Raw genomic sequence first — 13477 nt, forward strand, 5'->3', positions numbered from 1 at the left:
CCAAACTTCAAATACAGAGATAGATAGATTGGTTCGTTTATCATTTTTACCATGAATAGTAATGGCTACAAGAAATCGGTGATGGTCTATCATTTTTTGCGTGAAAAGTAATGGATACAACAAATCGGTGATGGTTTATCATTTTTTGCGTGAAAATTAATGGCTACAACAAATCGGTGATGGTTTATCATTTGGGATTTTCGTGAAAATTAATGGCTACAACAAATCGGTGACGGTTTATCATTTTTTGCGTGAAAATTTATGGCTACAACAAATCGGTGATGGTTTATCATTTTTTGCGTGAAAAGTAATGCCTAAAAGAGTTTATAATTTTTAGCGCGTGAAAATAAATACAGAAAACCGCCCTTTAGCATACTTAGAGAGTGGAAGGTAACCGCCGACGAGAGAGAGAGGGGTTATCCCGCCCGTTAGATCATACGATCAACGGTCGGCGGGCACGATCCGCGTGACATGGGCTAGACCAATCAGGGCAATGTTGCACGTGTGAGAGAATTTGTGGAGGGAGAGGGCAAAGCCGAGTAGTATCAAGAAACCAAGGGCACCTATGTAATAAACAGACTAAGGGATTCAAATATGAGATTTAAAAAATGGAAAATGCGTGTTTTGTACAATAAAACCCATCTTGGCCTATCTCAAACTATTTGCAATACAAATATACATGAGTGTGAGAATTGTGGCCTCATTTAGACAAAGTATGTTTTGGGGAAAGCTGTTTTGGGAAGGGCTTATTGTGGAAAACCATGCACCTTCATAGCTACTAGGTGATTTGAGAAGGCCTTTGAGAAGTGGCAATTTGTGGTAAAACTTGATTTATCTATGACTTATCTATGTTTTGAGAACTGGCAATTTGTGGTAAAGACTCCATGAGTATGTGCCACTATTTTTTGGAATTTTTTGCACATTAAATGACTCATTTAACTAGTTAATCCCATTTGTTGACTGTATGTTGACCAGCTACTTGAGGGTAAAACTGAGCATATTGCACTAGCCAGTACTAGCACTCAAGGGGAAAACTGAGCACACAAAAAATGCTAGTATACTGCTCGAGGTTATACCTGAGTATATCTAAATTTCCAGGGTTAGACTCGAGGACGCATGTTGCGGTGCAGAAATGAAAGACGTGCAATTGTTGACGCGTAGACGCCGGTCGCGGTGCGAAGTCGAAGACGTGCAATCGTGGACGCGTGGCGCATTGCGAAGTCCAAGACGTGCGGACGTGCGGCGGTGGACGCGTAGGACGCGGGTCGCATTAACCACCCCTTGCCTTTATAGACGCCTCCTCCCACTATCTCTGTCACTCTCACTCGCCTACGCAACGCCGCCTCTCTCACGTCCCATCATCTTCTCCAAAGCAAAAAACCCTCTCCCTCTCCCTCTCCTCTGCCGGCGAGATGGACAAGGAGAATGCCAATCCCATCGTCCATGGCGCCGTCGGCTCCAAGCGCGACGCCTTCCTCTTCGACGCCGTCCCCTCAACGGACGTCGCCGCCACCTCCGCCGGTGCATCGGAGGCTGCTGCCGCCGGTCGCGGTCAGATCCCGCCGGGATGGGACCCCTACGAGCCGGTGCCGTACATCCCGCCCCCGAACCGCTACGACACCTCCATAGAGGACCCATGGAACGAGGTAACTACGGTTTGCTTCCTTTTTTGTTCCCCATTCCTTTTTGAACCCTATTTGTGCTGGTTTAGATGGATCTGTGGATGGATGAGTATTGGGCTAATATTTGCGCCGATTTTATTCCATTTCGCTTTGATCCCTCCTTGATTTCGTTTAAGATTTGGGGTTCGGCCGTTCGGTTAATTTATGCAAGTAATAATGGGATCTCAATCGGTTAATTTATGCAAGTAATCATAGGATCTCAATCAGTTATTTTATGCACGAATCAAAAGATATCAACCGTTTAATTTTGCAAATAATCTGGAATGTGTTCAAGTTCAGATCTGGAATCTGTTTCTTTGCCTATGATGAATCGGTGGGCACAGATTTTTACAGAGAGGGTTCAGCGAACCATTTCTGTGTACAAATCTGTTGTGCATGAGCTTTGGTTTGCTTACACCGTCCCTGTAGACATATAATCGTGTCCACTCTAACTGAGGCTGCCTCTGTTTTTCCTAACTTTGTTATCATGCACGTTTGCAACTCATTCACTAATAAATTCCCGTTTGATATGGATCAGCTGTCTGGCAGCGACGTCGGCAGCGACGACGAGCACCATGACGTCAAGACTCGCCAGGTCGGCCAGTACGTCTCCTACCTCGACGTCGCCAAGGGTGTCTACAGGTGCCCCTTCCGCACTAGGAGGCTCGGCGGCACTGACTTCAATTGCGTCCTCACGCATGCCGAGAACATCGGCCACACCAACCCCAAGGTCGGCGCGTCGGTGAACCCCAACTCCTTCCGCGCCAAGCACTTGGCGCTCGGCATGCACCTCCGCGGCATCCGGCGGGTGGAGATCTCCGGCGGGCGCATGCCTCCGCTCAAGCCCAAGGCTCCCAAGGGGAGCAACAAGTGGAGGCAGAGGCGGATGGGGTAGGCGGAGTCCTGGACGTGTCGTCTGCTGCTGCCTCCTCCATTTTGTTGTTGGGATCCCTTTGTTGTTAGCTAGGGATCCTCGTTGTTATGTTGTTAGTATGATGGTGCTGTACTGCTGTGAAGAACCTCGAACCCTACTATGTTTGGCTGCTGAATGCAGCTTATTATCTCTATTATCTATCCCTATTCTACTATATGACCTTGTGAATTTATCGTACATTCCCTGTAGATTTGCTTCTAGATTTAACTACATACATATGGACCAGATGGAGTACTAGATTGGGCTCCCTACTAGATTTGCTGCCATATTGGGCAAACAACGAGGGCCAAAAGGCACAAATAATAATTGAAGAAAGACAGAAATGCAAGCTTCTCTAGATTTGATACTAATTAGGTGAAAAAAGGCAGAGAGGAGGCAGAAAAGGTACTCTTAAAAGGGAAATGCCAATGGCCGAGAGAGACAAAACCCAGCTCCTGCTCACGTGGAACCAAACGCTATCTCGTCCTGTCCCACGCGGTCCCTTTCTACCAGCCCCACGCAACGCGGGCCCACATGACGCGGCCCCACACGTCAGCACGGAGCGGTCAACTTAACGGGAATCCTGCCGTCTGAGCTACCTTCTGCGGGTTTCAAACAAGCACTTGGGGAAAACTGAGGAAAAACTAAGGAGCTGGGGAAAACTGAGCACAACTAAGGAACCGAGGGCACGAAAATAGAAATCCCTATTAAGAATGATTTGATGGGTTTATTCATTGAGCTTCATGCTAGACAGCTTGAACTATTCCGAATCAACTTCAGGGAGATAATTCTACTTCCTAAAGTTAATGATGTGGAATGGATTCAATAATTTAGACCAATATGTCTTTTAAATACATGCTTTGAAATTTCCACCAAAGTGGCTACTATTAGACTGCTTTTATGCAAGGACGATATATCCTTGATGGAGTCGTTACGTTGCATGAAACAATACATGAGTTGCACCGCAAAAAGTTGAATGGAGTTATCCTTAAAATCAACTTTGAAAAAGCCTATGATAAAGTCAAATGGTCGTATCTTCAACAAACTCTCCGTATGAAAGGTTTTTCCGAGGAGTGACGCGCTTTAATTAATAACTTTGTTTTTGGAGGAAGCTTCGCCGTTAAAGTCAACAATGACATTGGTAGATACTTTCAAACAAAAAAATGTTTAAGACAAAGGTGATCCTCTATCTCCAGTGTTATTTAACATTGTTGCGGACATGTTCGCAATTTTAACTGAGTGTGCTAAAGTTGATGGTCAAATTGAAGGAGTGGTACCTCACTTAGTTGATGGGGATTATCAATTCTTCAGTATGCCGATGACACAATCCTTTTTATGGATCATGACCTAGAAAAAGCTACAACCCGGAAATTAACTTTATCAGCATTCGAGCAATTGTCAGGTCTCAGAATAAATTTTCATAAGAGCGAACTGTTTTGCTTTGGCGAAGCCCAAGACGAGGCCAACCTTTATGCCGAACTCTTCGGATGTGGGCTGGCAGTTTTCCACTTAGCTATTTGGGCATTCCGGTTCAGCACCGGAGGCTCACGCTTGCTGAATGCAAGTTCGTTGAGGAAACACTACAGAAACGGTTAGTACATGGAAAGGAAAATTATTATTCTTGGTGGAAGATTGGTACTCATAAATTCAGTACTCACGAACATGGTAATGTATATTATTTTCTTTGCCTAAAGAAGTCTTACATCGGTTGGATTACTTCCGATCAAGATTTTTTTAACAAGGAGATAGTGAAAATAAAAAATACCGGTTGACAAAATGGAGTGTCGTTTGTCGTCCAAAAGATCAAGGTGGACTTGGTGTTCATGATCTTGAGGTTAAGAACATAGATTTTCTAGGTAGATGGCTAGCTCGGTTGTTAACTGAGGATGGTGTATGGAAGAATCTACTGCGGAGAAAGTATATTGGCTCAAAAACAATTTCTCAAGTTATATGGAAACGAGGAGATTCACATTTTTGGGCTAGCATTATGGCAACTAAGAAATACTTCTTCCCACATGGATCCTTCTCCATTAGAGACGGGTGTAAGATAAGGTTCGGGGAGGATAAATGGTTAGGAACAACCACCCTTCGTGAACAATATCCTGCCTTGTACAATATTGTGCGACATAAACATGATACTTTACAGAAAGTGATGGAAACATCACCTCCGTCTATGACGTTCATACGTGATCTTGTTGTTCCTCTTTTGACTTCTTGGAATGAGCTAACACAGAGATTAGCCTACAAAAACAGATTATTCTCTGTTGGATCCATGTACACGGCTTTAATTGAACCTATTCAACCAGTAGTTAATTATAAATCCATCAGGAAGATGAAGATACCACTGAAAACTAATATTTTTGCTTGGTACCTTCGTCGGCGTGTTATTCTTACTAAAGATAACCTTGCAGAGCTGAATTGGCATGGTTGTACGAAGTGTGTTTTCTGTCACAAAGAGGAGACGATAAAACAATTGTTCCTCCAATGCCAGTTCGCGAGATCTATATGGTCAATCGTTCAGATAAGTTCTACTGTATACCCCCCGAAAAGCATTGCAAATATTTTTGGCAATTGGCCAAACGGAGTGGATTCTAGGTTTAAAGTTCTTATCAGAGTGGGAGCGATTGCCGTTATATGTACGCTTTGGCTTTGTAGAAATGACAAGGGTTTGACAAAAAAATCTTCCCATCTACCGATGTACGGCTTCGCTCCATTTATGGCCATCGCTTCAGCGCTTGGAGGACCGCGACCTCTTTACGGAGGTGTCTACACGATTGGAGGAAACGGTGAAGGAATTTATTACCCAACATGGGTGGTTGCATAGTCGAAGGATTTTGCCTCCTACAGTCTAGTTATTTGTTCCTTTCGGATTTCGTATTCATGTACTTTTCTTTTCCGTTTTATTTTGAGAATCATCAACGGTTGTGTGCATCCTAGTTATGCAGAGGCCGGGTGTATTGCTTAACTTGATTAATAAAGCGCCCTTTATAAAAAAAGACCCCACGAGGACATCATTTCCCCTACATCAACGTTGAGCCATATACATCTTTACATGAACCACGGTTTCTCATTTTCCGAACAAGAAGAGGAGGCCAAATGAGAGGTGCAACAACCTTCAAAATGTTGTACCTGGATGACACCTATTTTCTGGTGCAAGTACATGAAATCAATAGAAATGAAGCACCGACGGGAGGATGCATCCGACTTAACTGATGACGAGGGGTAACCTCGGCAATGCCCACGGATATCGACTTAGGGTTTTAGGGAAAGAGGTGTGTTGGTGGCTTCGTCGGCTGGTCAGATAAACAAGGTGGTCCGGTAGTATATTTGATTCTGAGGCAAAATGGTTGTAATGCTAGAGTAGCTCTAGGTTTACAACAATGATTCCATGATTTCTCCTACTGGCTCCTCCTAACCATTATATAGGAGGCTAGGTCACGGAGTCCAGTTCGGGTCAATTTACAAGTGTTTTATACAAGGCTATGTTTATGTCGACTCCTTTAATGGGCCTTTCCTTATTCGACACACTTTGTTTCCTAGGCTTCGGATGCTTCTAGACTTCTAACTTAGTGGGCTTCCTCCCGCATACGTACTAGGGTTACACAAGCCGCGGGCCCAATAAGGTACTCCCATGTCACCAAACCTTTACAAGGTTCTTGTGGCACACATACACAACTGAATCGGAGGCTCCCAAGGCTGTTACAACACAATAATAAGTTACCAATGGAGTAAACAACAACTAGGGTTTCCAAAAAAACACTAGCCAAAGGACCCTCAAATGAGTGAGGGGGAAATCCAAATCGCTTTGGTGAGTAAGTAGATCTTGGTCTTCTCCTTCGATTCACCAAAGATCAAGAGCTTTGAGTGGTTGAGAAAGGAGATCTGGCGATTGTCGTGGCTCAACTTTCGGTTTTTTTCTTGAGAAACGAGCTAGCCAAGCTTAAAGAAAGGATTGGGTATATATACCCCTTCCAAAATAATGGCATTGGTCAATTCTTGGGCGGATAATCCGGCCCTAGAGGGGCGGAAAGTCTAGCCCGATGAATAATCTGGTCATCCTCAATAGTCCGGCAAAAAATCCAACCCCTATACAGGGGCTCGCGCATGAAGACACGATGAAAGTCCTTAACCAAAAATCGAGGGCCGGATTATTGCCAATAATCTAGCCCTGGATAATCCAGCTAGGGTGGATAATTTGGCCCCGCCAACGCTCGGATAATCTGGCATGGAGATCACAACTTCAACCTCTTATCAGCAGCAAATGATTTCATACCTTTTTGGGGTTCGATGCTGACAAGTAGAACATATATATGTATCTTGCAACACTTACCATTGGATTAGATCATCACTAATGTTTTTATCTAACACACAAAACCATAAAGAGCCGGGAAATGTTCTTTCAATGTGAAACTTTTAGCTTTGTTGTGGATATGGAGTTTTATATGAAACTCCCCATCCGAAGAAGCTTATGTCCTGACACCGAGTAAGATACCCCCGGATCTTCCCTGAGGCAGACGAAAAAACCAAACAAAGTCAATACCACCTGAAATACGGTTCAAAGACTTTGTGAAAAATCTCGTCTACCAGTTTGGGAAATAGCCAAAAAAATCCAAATTATGATCCCTAATACAATCAGCAAAGTGCAAATATTTAACCAAGTCACCAAGATCTCTACTATTTGCCCACATGCCATTCATTGGAAAACAATTGGTATGTTTCAAAAATTTGACCGCTTCTGCGGTTTTTTTGTTGAAAGAAGATTTGTATTTCCGGCCCGAAGCTTTTAGCTCATACAAAGAGCATAGTCCGTCCTCATCCAACCAACGTCGCTTCGTAGAATAGCGTAACAATGTTTCTATTACAATTACAGAAACAACTTAGTATTAGGGGAGTGGTGTTTTGGAACATGGGTGCATATGCTCCCTATATTTTGAAATGCATCTTTCGCACATTTTAAATTTCAAAAAATTTGAAACAAAAAATTCTTATGTACATCTTCATGTGCTACACGCTCACTAAGTCGTTTCATAAAAAATCGACTTATCATTTGCCGTGTGTGAAAAATACAAATTTCAGTGCTAAAAATAATGGATTTCGCAAGATAAAGTTTCTCCTTTTTACATAGACCACAAAAAATATTGTTTTTCCGTGAAACTTGACGAATGCACATACATTATGGAGATGTACCTGTACAATTTTTTGTTTAAAGTTTTCGACATTTTAAAATATGCTTTTCTGGTAGAGTGATGAGCCGAATTGAATTTCCGCTTAGTAAATCTTATTTCTATTATATGTGTGTATAATAACTAACAAACCTGCTGTAACAAAAACCCTAAGCATGCCATTGTTTCTCTTCTCCGCCGCACGGCCTCGCTTGTGAGATGGGACTCAGGATCACCATTGTTTCTCTTCTCCGCCGAATGGCCTCACACATGTCGACGCCCTTTTGACTTTCCTTTCATATCAGACATTGTGTAATCCCAGCTAGGTGTTTCAAAAAGAAACGGCAAAACTGAACCTCGCTGTCTCCAATAAGCAAATATTATTGCAAAGTTCAACCACTGCCCCCGACTGTTTCCTGCCTTCCTGGATAGACCAACGTGTAGCTGGGTCTTAAGGCACCCATTCCTTTCGTCAAGAAAAATTCTTTTGTTTTCTATAATCCTAGTTGTGGCAAACTAGGACCTAGATCAAGAAAATATATCTTGGCGCGCTGCTGCGATGTGGGTACTAAAGATAAATGGAAACCCTTCCAATGTCGAGCAGCTCCACAATGGAAGCGATGCAGAGCAGTCCACCCTGTCTGACTGCAGATCAATCCAGTAGCAAACGCCGCCGCGTCGACGCTGCCGACCGGCTAGGCGACCTGCCGGACTGCCTACTGCACGGCATAATCTCGGTCCTCGGCTCGCGGCAGGCCGTGCAGACGAGCGTTCTGTCGCGGCGGTGGAGGCACCTCTGGCGAGATGTGCCCTGCGTCGCCATTGACGAGCGGGAGTTCGTCGGCGACCAGTGGCAGCGCTTTGAGGATTTCGCCGACCACATGCTGACATCGATCCCGCTAAACACGCGGCTGGACTCGTTCCGCCTGCACCTGGTCACCCGCACCAGCATGGACAGTTACGCCACCTCCGACCGGTGGATCCGCCGGGGCCTCCGCTACTTCCCGGCCGCCGTAGACATCCGCACCGCCCTCGGGTCCACTGTCTACTGGCGGCCGCACCTGTCCTACCCCGCCGCCGCCGCTTCCCAGCAGCAACCGAACTTGTCGGTCACGGGGTCCTGCGCCGCCGGCTTCACCAAACGACTGACGACGCTGCGCCTCGTCGGCGTCAACCTGGCGACTGGGTTCATGGAGGACCTCGGAAGGCACTGCCCGGCGCTCGAGGAGCTCCACATGGAGGGGTGCTCGATGAAGCTTAGCGCCGTCACCTCGCCCACGCTTAGGACCTTCGTCGTCATCGAAGCACGGCACTCCGTCCCCTGCGTCCACCTCACGATCGCGGCTGCCCACCTCGCTTACCTTCGACTCGACATCCCCTACAACGGCGAGGAGTGCTACTGCGTTACCGGAGAGGCCGCGCCGGAGCCGCTGGCATCAATGGCCGAGGCGTCCATCCGGCTAACGGAGACGGCGCGCCAGCAGGGTGACAACCGAGCGCGGAGGAAACGCAAGCTCGAGTTCCTGAAGTCCATGCGCAGATTCCTGGGCCTCCTCCCCAACGTGACCAAACTACATCTAGCCGGATTCACCACGAAAGTAATAATCGACTCACGCAGCTAGATTTGATGTCTCGATCGATCTGGTCTTCATGGTAAGATCTAATCTCATGCTACATATTTCAGGCATTGCTAGAGGAAGAAACCGAAGAATTCCCGGTGCTCCATAGCCTGAAGACTCTGCTCCTGGAAGAATGCGACGTTGGATTGAGGTTTCAGGCGTTGACAGGCATCCTCTCCAACACACCCAACTTGGTGAATCTTGGATTGCACCACTGCACGGTATGCATATGCGAAATTAATATGGCACTTCCATTGGTTAATTTGCCTCCCTCATATATAGTTCATTAACCTGTCTAACATGAAGTGAGCTTCGCACAAACATGTGTACATGAACCGCAGTTCTCAGCTAAGAAGAGTAGGAAGAGGAGCCAGCAACCTTCAAGAGGCCGTACCTCCACGCAGCCTATTTTCTGGTGCAAGAACCTGAAATCGATTGACATCAAGCACCGACAGGAGCATGCGTCAGACATCGCCCTGGTTCTGTCAATGATCTCCAAGGGAATGCAGCCAGCGGAATGGCGGCAGGTCAAGACATCCACTATCCTTGTGCAGGGAACATAATAAGTTCGGCAGAAAACAAGGAAGCTCTCTGTCTCTGATGCATACAAGTGCTAACCTGGCCAAGAGATTTGAAGAACTCTTGCTGATGCTGATGGAAGATGGTGGCATGTCTTTCTGCAGGTTGTTTCTCTCCAGTTCCTTGCTGCATACTATATTTTGTTTTGTTTTGTTTTTTGATCAAGCAACCTGTTTTGCAAATGTCTGAGCTAGCACTGCCTCTGATACAGTGATACCCCAAGAACTGTAAAAGCTCTGTAAGTTGGATTTCATTTGTTGAAATGGAACCCTTTTCCACTAGAAAATAGTACTCCAAGTGTATGGAGTAGGAAAAATACCTCTGTGTTATCAAAAGGAACAAACTACTTCGATTACTGGATCTAGATTTCTCATAGCCACATAGCAAGTGTATGGTTTTACATTATATATGGTCGATGCATATACCTAGTCTCCAGCCAAACACTAAGACCATTTGTGCACACAGTTGGAGTTTTGGACTATCAAAGCTTTGGTGTGTGTTTTCAAAAATAAGATACACTGATGAAAACTTTGTTTCTTCTTGAACCTGATAATAATCCACCTGATTACGGACATTTGGGACTTAAGCATATTAAGACCACGGGTCTGTCTTCATCTCTTGCGAGGAAGACCTATATTGCTCGTCACGTCTCTTAACACTTGCAGTGAAATTCTGCTGCTGGCACACTGGGTGTGTTCGGTTTCTGTCCTCGGTGGCCCACCCCAATATTCAGTGCTCAATTAACCTATTAAATTTTTTTTTTCGATAAAGGGAATATATTAATATCAAAAAGATACCAATTACACCCAGCCTCTGCAACAACGCACCACCCTAATGGCACTACGGATGCACACAGCCAAAAAAAGGAAAAGAAAACTAAGAAATAAAAGTCCCGTTACAGGCCTAACAACAGCAGTACATCCACCGCCAAGACAACACCTGAATTACAGACTCTCCAAAAAACGACGCCTCCAAGAAGGGAACAGTGCTCAAACACCATCGTCGCCCGATCAAAGATACCTATTAAATATTTAAATTCCTGCAAGTAATCTTAGTGGAAAAAATCATGCATCATCGTTTACATCATTTGATCCCAATCATGCTAAGCAGGATATGATCGAACAACAATGATCATGAAGAACAATAGGCTAGGGGCTTCAAACAAGCAATTATTCGTGCCCAAATCACCCATTACATAAAACAACAAGACTTTAAAGTTCCAACAATTATTGTGTACTATATTTCATCAGCACTTCAAGATCCAACTTACAATCCAAAAAGAGACATGTCCGTGCATAGTTCAACATAGAAACAGTGGTCGCAGCGTCTCCCAGCGCACGCGACACATACCCAATCATGGAATCAGTAGTATCTTGCCAATGTGGGAGCTCGTTTCCATCAGCTTGTGAGATTCAGCTGCTTCAGATAGAGGAAATGTCTTGTAAACCACCGGCTTCACCTTGCCCAACACAACGGCTGGCCATACATTTTTCTCCACCTCGCTGACAATCTGAGCTTTATTTGTGATGTCTCTGTTACGCAGTCCAGCAGCTGCACAAAATCATTGCAGTTTTAAAAAGTGGCAAATTGATGTTGGCATTTAGGAATAGTACAGTCAAATATCACAATGGCACAATATACAAACACTGGCCTAAGATTGCAAAGTTAAGAGAGGCTGGTTGCTGCAGATAGAACCATCGAACCTTGTACGGTCAGTCTTCGGGCAAGCATAACCGCTAGGTTCACTTCAGTTACAACGCCTCCCATGAAACCAATAATGAAGAGTCTACCATCAACAGCTAAGGTGTTCAGATTGCGTTGGAGATAAGATCCGCCGATATTGTCCAGAACGACATCAACACCTGGTAGAAGCATTTTTATATTATAGTTATAATGTATATAAACTTGACAGGCGTGACTTGGTAAAACACTAGATGCTGGCAGCAACAAAGGGACACATAAAGTGTCAGTCATTACAACAGGGTGGCATCATACCCTTTCCATCCGTCTCTTCTTTTATGCGTGCTACAAAGTCTTCGGTTTTGTAGTTTATACACACATCGGCGCCTAAATCTTTGCAGGCAGCGAGTTTTTCTTCGCTTCCTAGAATAGCATAACAGAGTTACTAGCGCAATTTCAGAAACAAGTTACTACTATATCTTATTTCTGTTATACTGTGTGTAACTAACAAACCTGCAGTAACAAACACCTTAATACCAAGGTGCTTTGCAATCTGTATGGCAAATGTACCAATTCCACTTGATCCACCATGGATCTGCATACATTAGAGATACCAAATTATCAGGAACAAATACAGCCAGGGGTCCAGGACATTACGCATCCATTTGCATATCAGTAACTGCTAAAATAGTTCACACCCTATTATTCGAATACGTATCATTTACTTTTCTATTTTCCAAGTAGTCGAGGCATGCCAATTTCTTCAGTAGCAAAGACATTTGGTCCGAAGCAATTCTCAGTGTAAGAGATTTGCAGTCAGTCCCATTTCGGGCGACCAAGAAGCTACTGCAGCGCCATTTTCAATCATACCTCGCTCGGAGAACAAATTAGCAAGGGAGATTTCTTACAAGGAACGATTCACCGGGGGAGAGGTGGCTGGTCATGAACACGGTGGACCAGACGGTGCACGCGACCTCCGGCAAGCCTGCGGCGTCCGTCAGCGACACCCCCTCCGGCACCGGGAGCAGCTGCCCCGCCGGCACCACCACCTTCTCCGCATACCCGCCGCCAGTAAGCAGCGCGCACACCTGCGCGCGCGCAAGGCAACGGCATACGCACAAAATTAAGGGCCAGTCAGGGCAGCAGCGGTAATCACCATGGGGACACGGAGGGCAGGTGCCGCACCTGGTCGCCGACGGCCCAGCGCGGGGGAACGTTGGGCCCGAGCGCGAGGATGGTGCCGGAGCACTCGAGCCCCGGGTAGAGGGAGGCGCCGGGCGGCGGCGGGTACTTGCCCTGCCGCTGGACCGTGTCGGCGCGGTTGACGCCGGCGGCGGCCACCTTGACGAGCACCTCGCCGTCCCCCGGCGCCGGGAGGTCCTCCACCTCGCGCACCTCTAGCGCCTCGGGCCCGCCGGGGCTCGAGATCACCACCGCCTTCATCGTCATCGATCTCCTCGTCCGCTTGCTGAGTTCAGCTGCCTGCTTCCTCACGTCTCCAAGTTCAGAGCCACTGTGTCACGGCTCTGCTCTTGGCTCTACTTGTACTCAGATTAATAAAACCCATTAATACCCATTAATACTCAGATTATAAACATCTCAAATTCCATTTCTGATCAGTGTATACGGACCGGATATTTGAGAAATATCAGAAATCATATTGTGATGTTACAGAAAATTGAATAAATCATGCAAGTACTCCCTCTGTTGTTGTATACAATGCCATTTTGTTTTTTGAGACAAACTTTAATTAATAGTTGGGTCAACCAAGTATGAGTTGCATGTCATTCAAAACTATATCATATGATGCACATTTCAATAAACCTTTCAATGGTATATTTTTGAATTATTTTGAATAACATA

The 13477-nt window shown here is 45.5% G+C and overlaps 1 protein-coding gene across 1 annotated transcript; it reads right to left on the reverse strand.

Annotated features, from left to right (window-relative positions):
• Positions 1–11083: 11083 nt before the first annotated feature.
• On the reverse strand, positions 11084–13122 carry LOC124688823 (quinone oxidoreductase PIG3-like). The gene is made up of 6 exons (XM_047222450.1): positions 12800–13122; positions 12523–12702; positions 12128–12209; positions 11930–12037; positions 11638–11796; positions 11084–11485 (listed from the first exon to the last, which is right to left on the reverse strand). Exons 1-6 carry the CDS (start codon positions 13061–13063, stop codon positions 11289–11291), a joined length of 990 nt encoding a protein of 329 aa, XP_047078406.1. The 5' UTR covers positions 13064–13122; the 3' UTR covers positions 11084–11288.
• Positions 13123–13477: the final 355 nt, after the last annotated feature.

Source organism: Lolium rigidum, chromosome 2 (assembly GCF_022539505.1).
Source record: "Lolium rigidum isolate FL_2022 chromosome 2, APGP_CSIRO_Lrig_0.1, whole genome shotgun sequence".
Lineage (NCBI taxonomy): Eukaryota > Viridiplantae > Streptophyta > Magnoliopsida > Poales > Poaceae > Lolium > Lolium rigidum.

Coding starts and splice junctions, on each gene's coding strand:
- LOC124688823 (XM_047222450.1), bottom strand. CDS start 13,063: ATGACGATGAAGGCGGTGGTGATCTCGAGCCCCGGCGGGCCCGAGGCG. Junction 11,797..11,929: donor AGAAGAGACGGATGGAAAGG/GTATGATGCCAC, acceptor TGCTTCTACCAG/GTGTTGATGTCGTTCTGGAC. Junction 11,486..11,637: donor CCGAAGACTGACCGTACAAG/GTTCGATGGTTC, acceptor GATTTTGTGCAG/CTGCTGGACTGCGTAACAGA.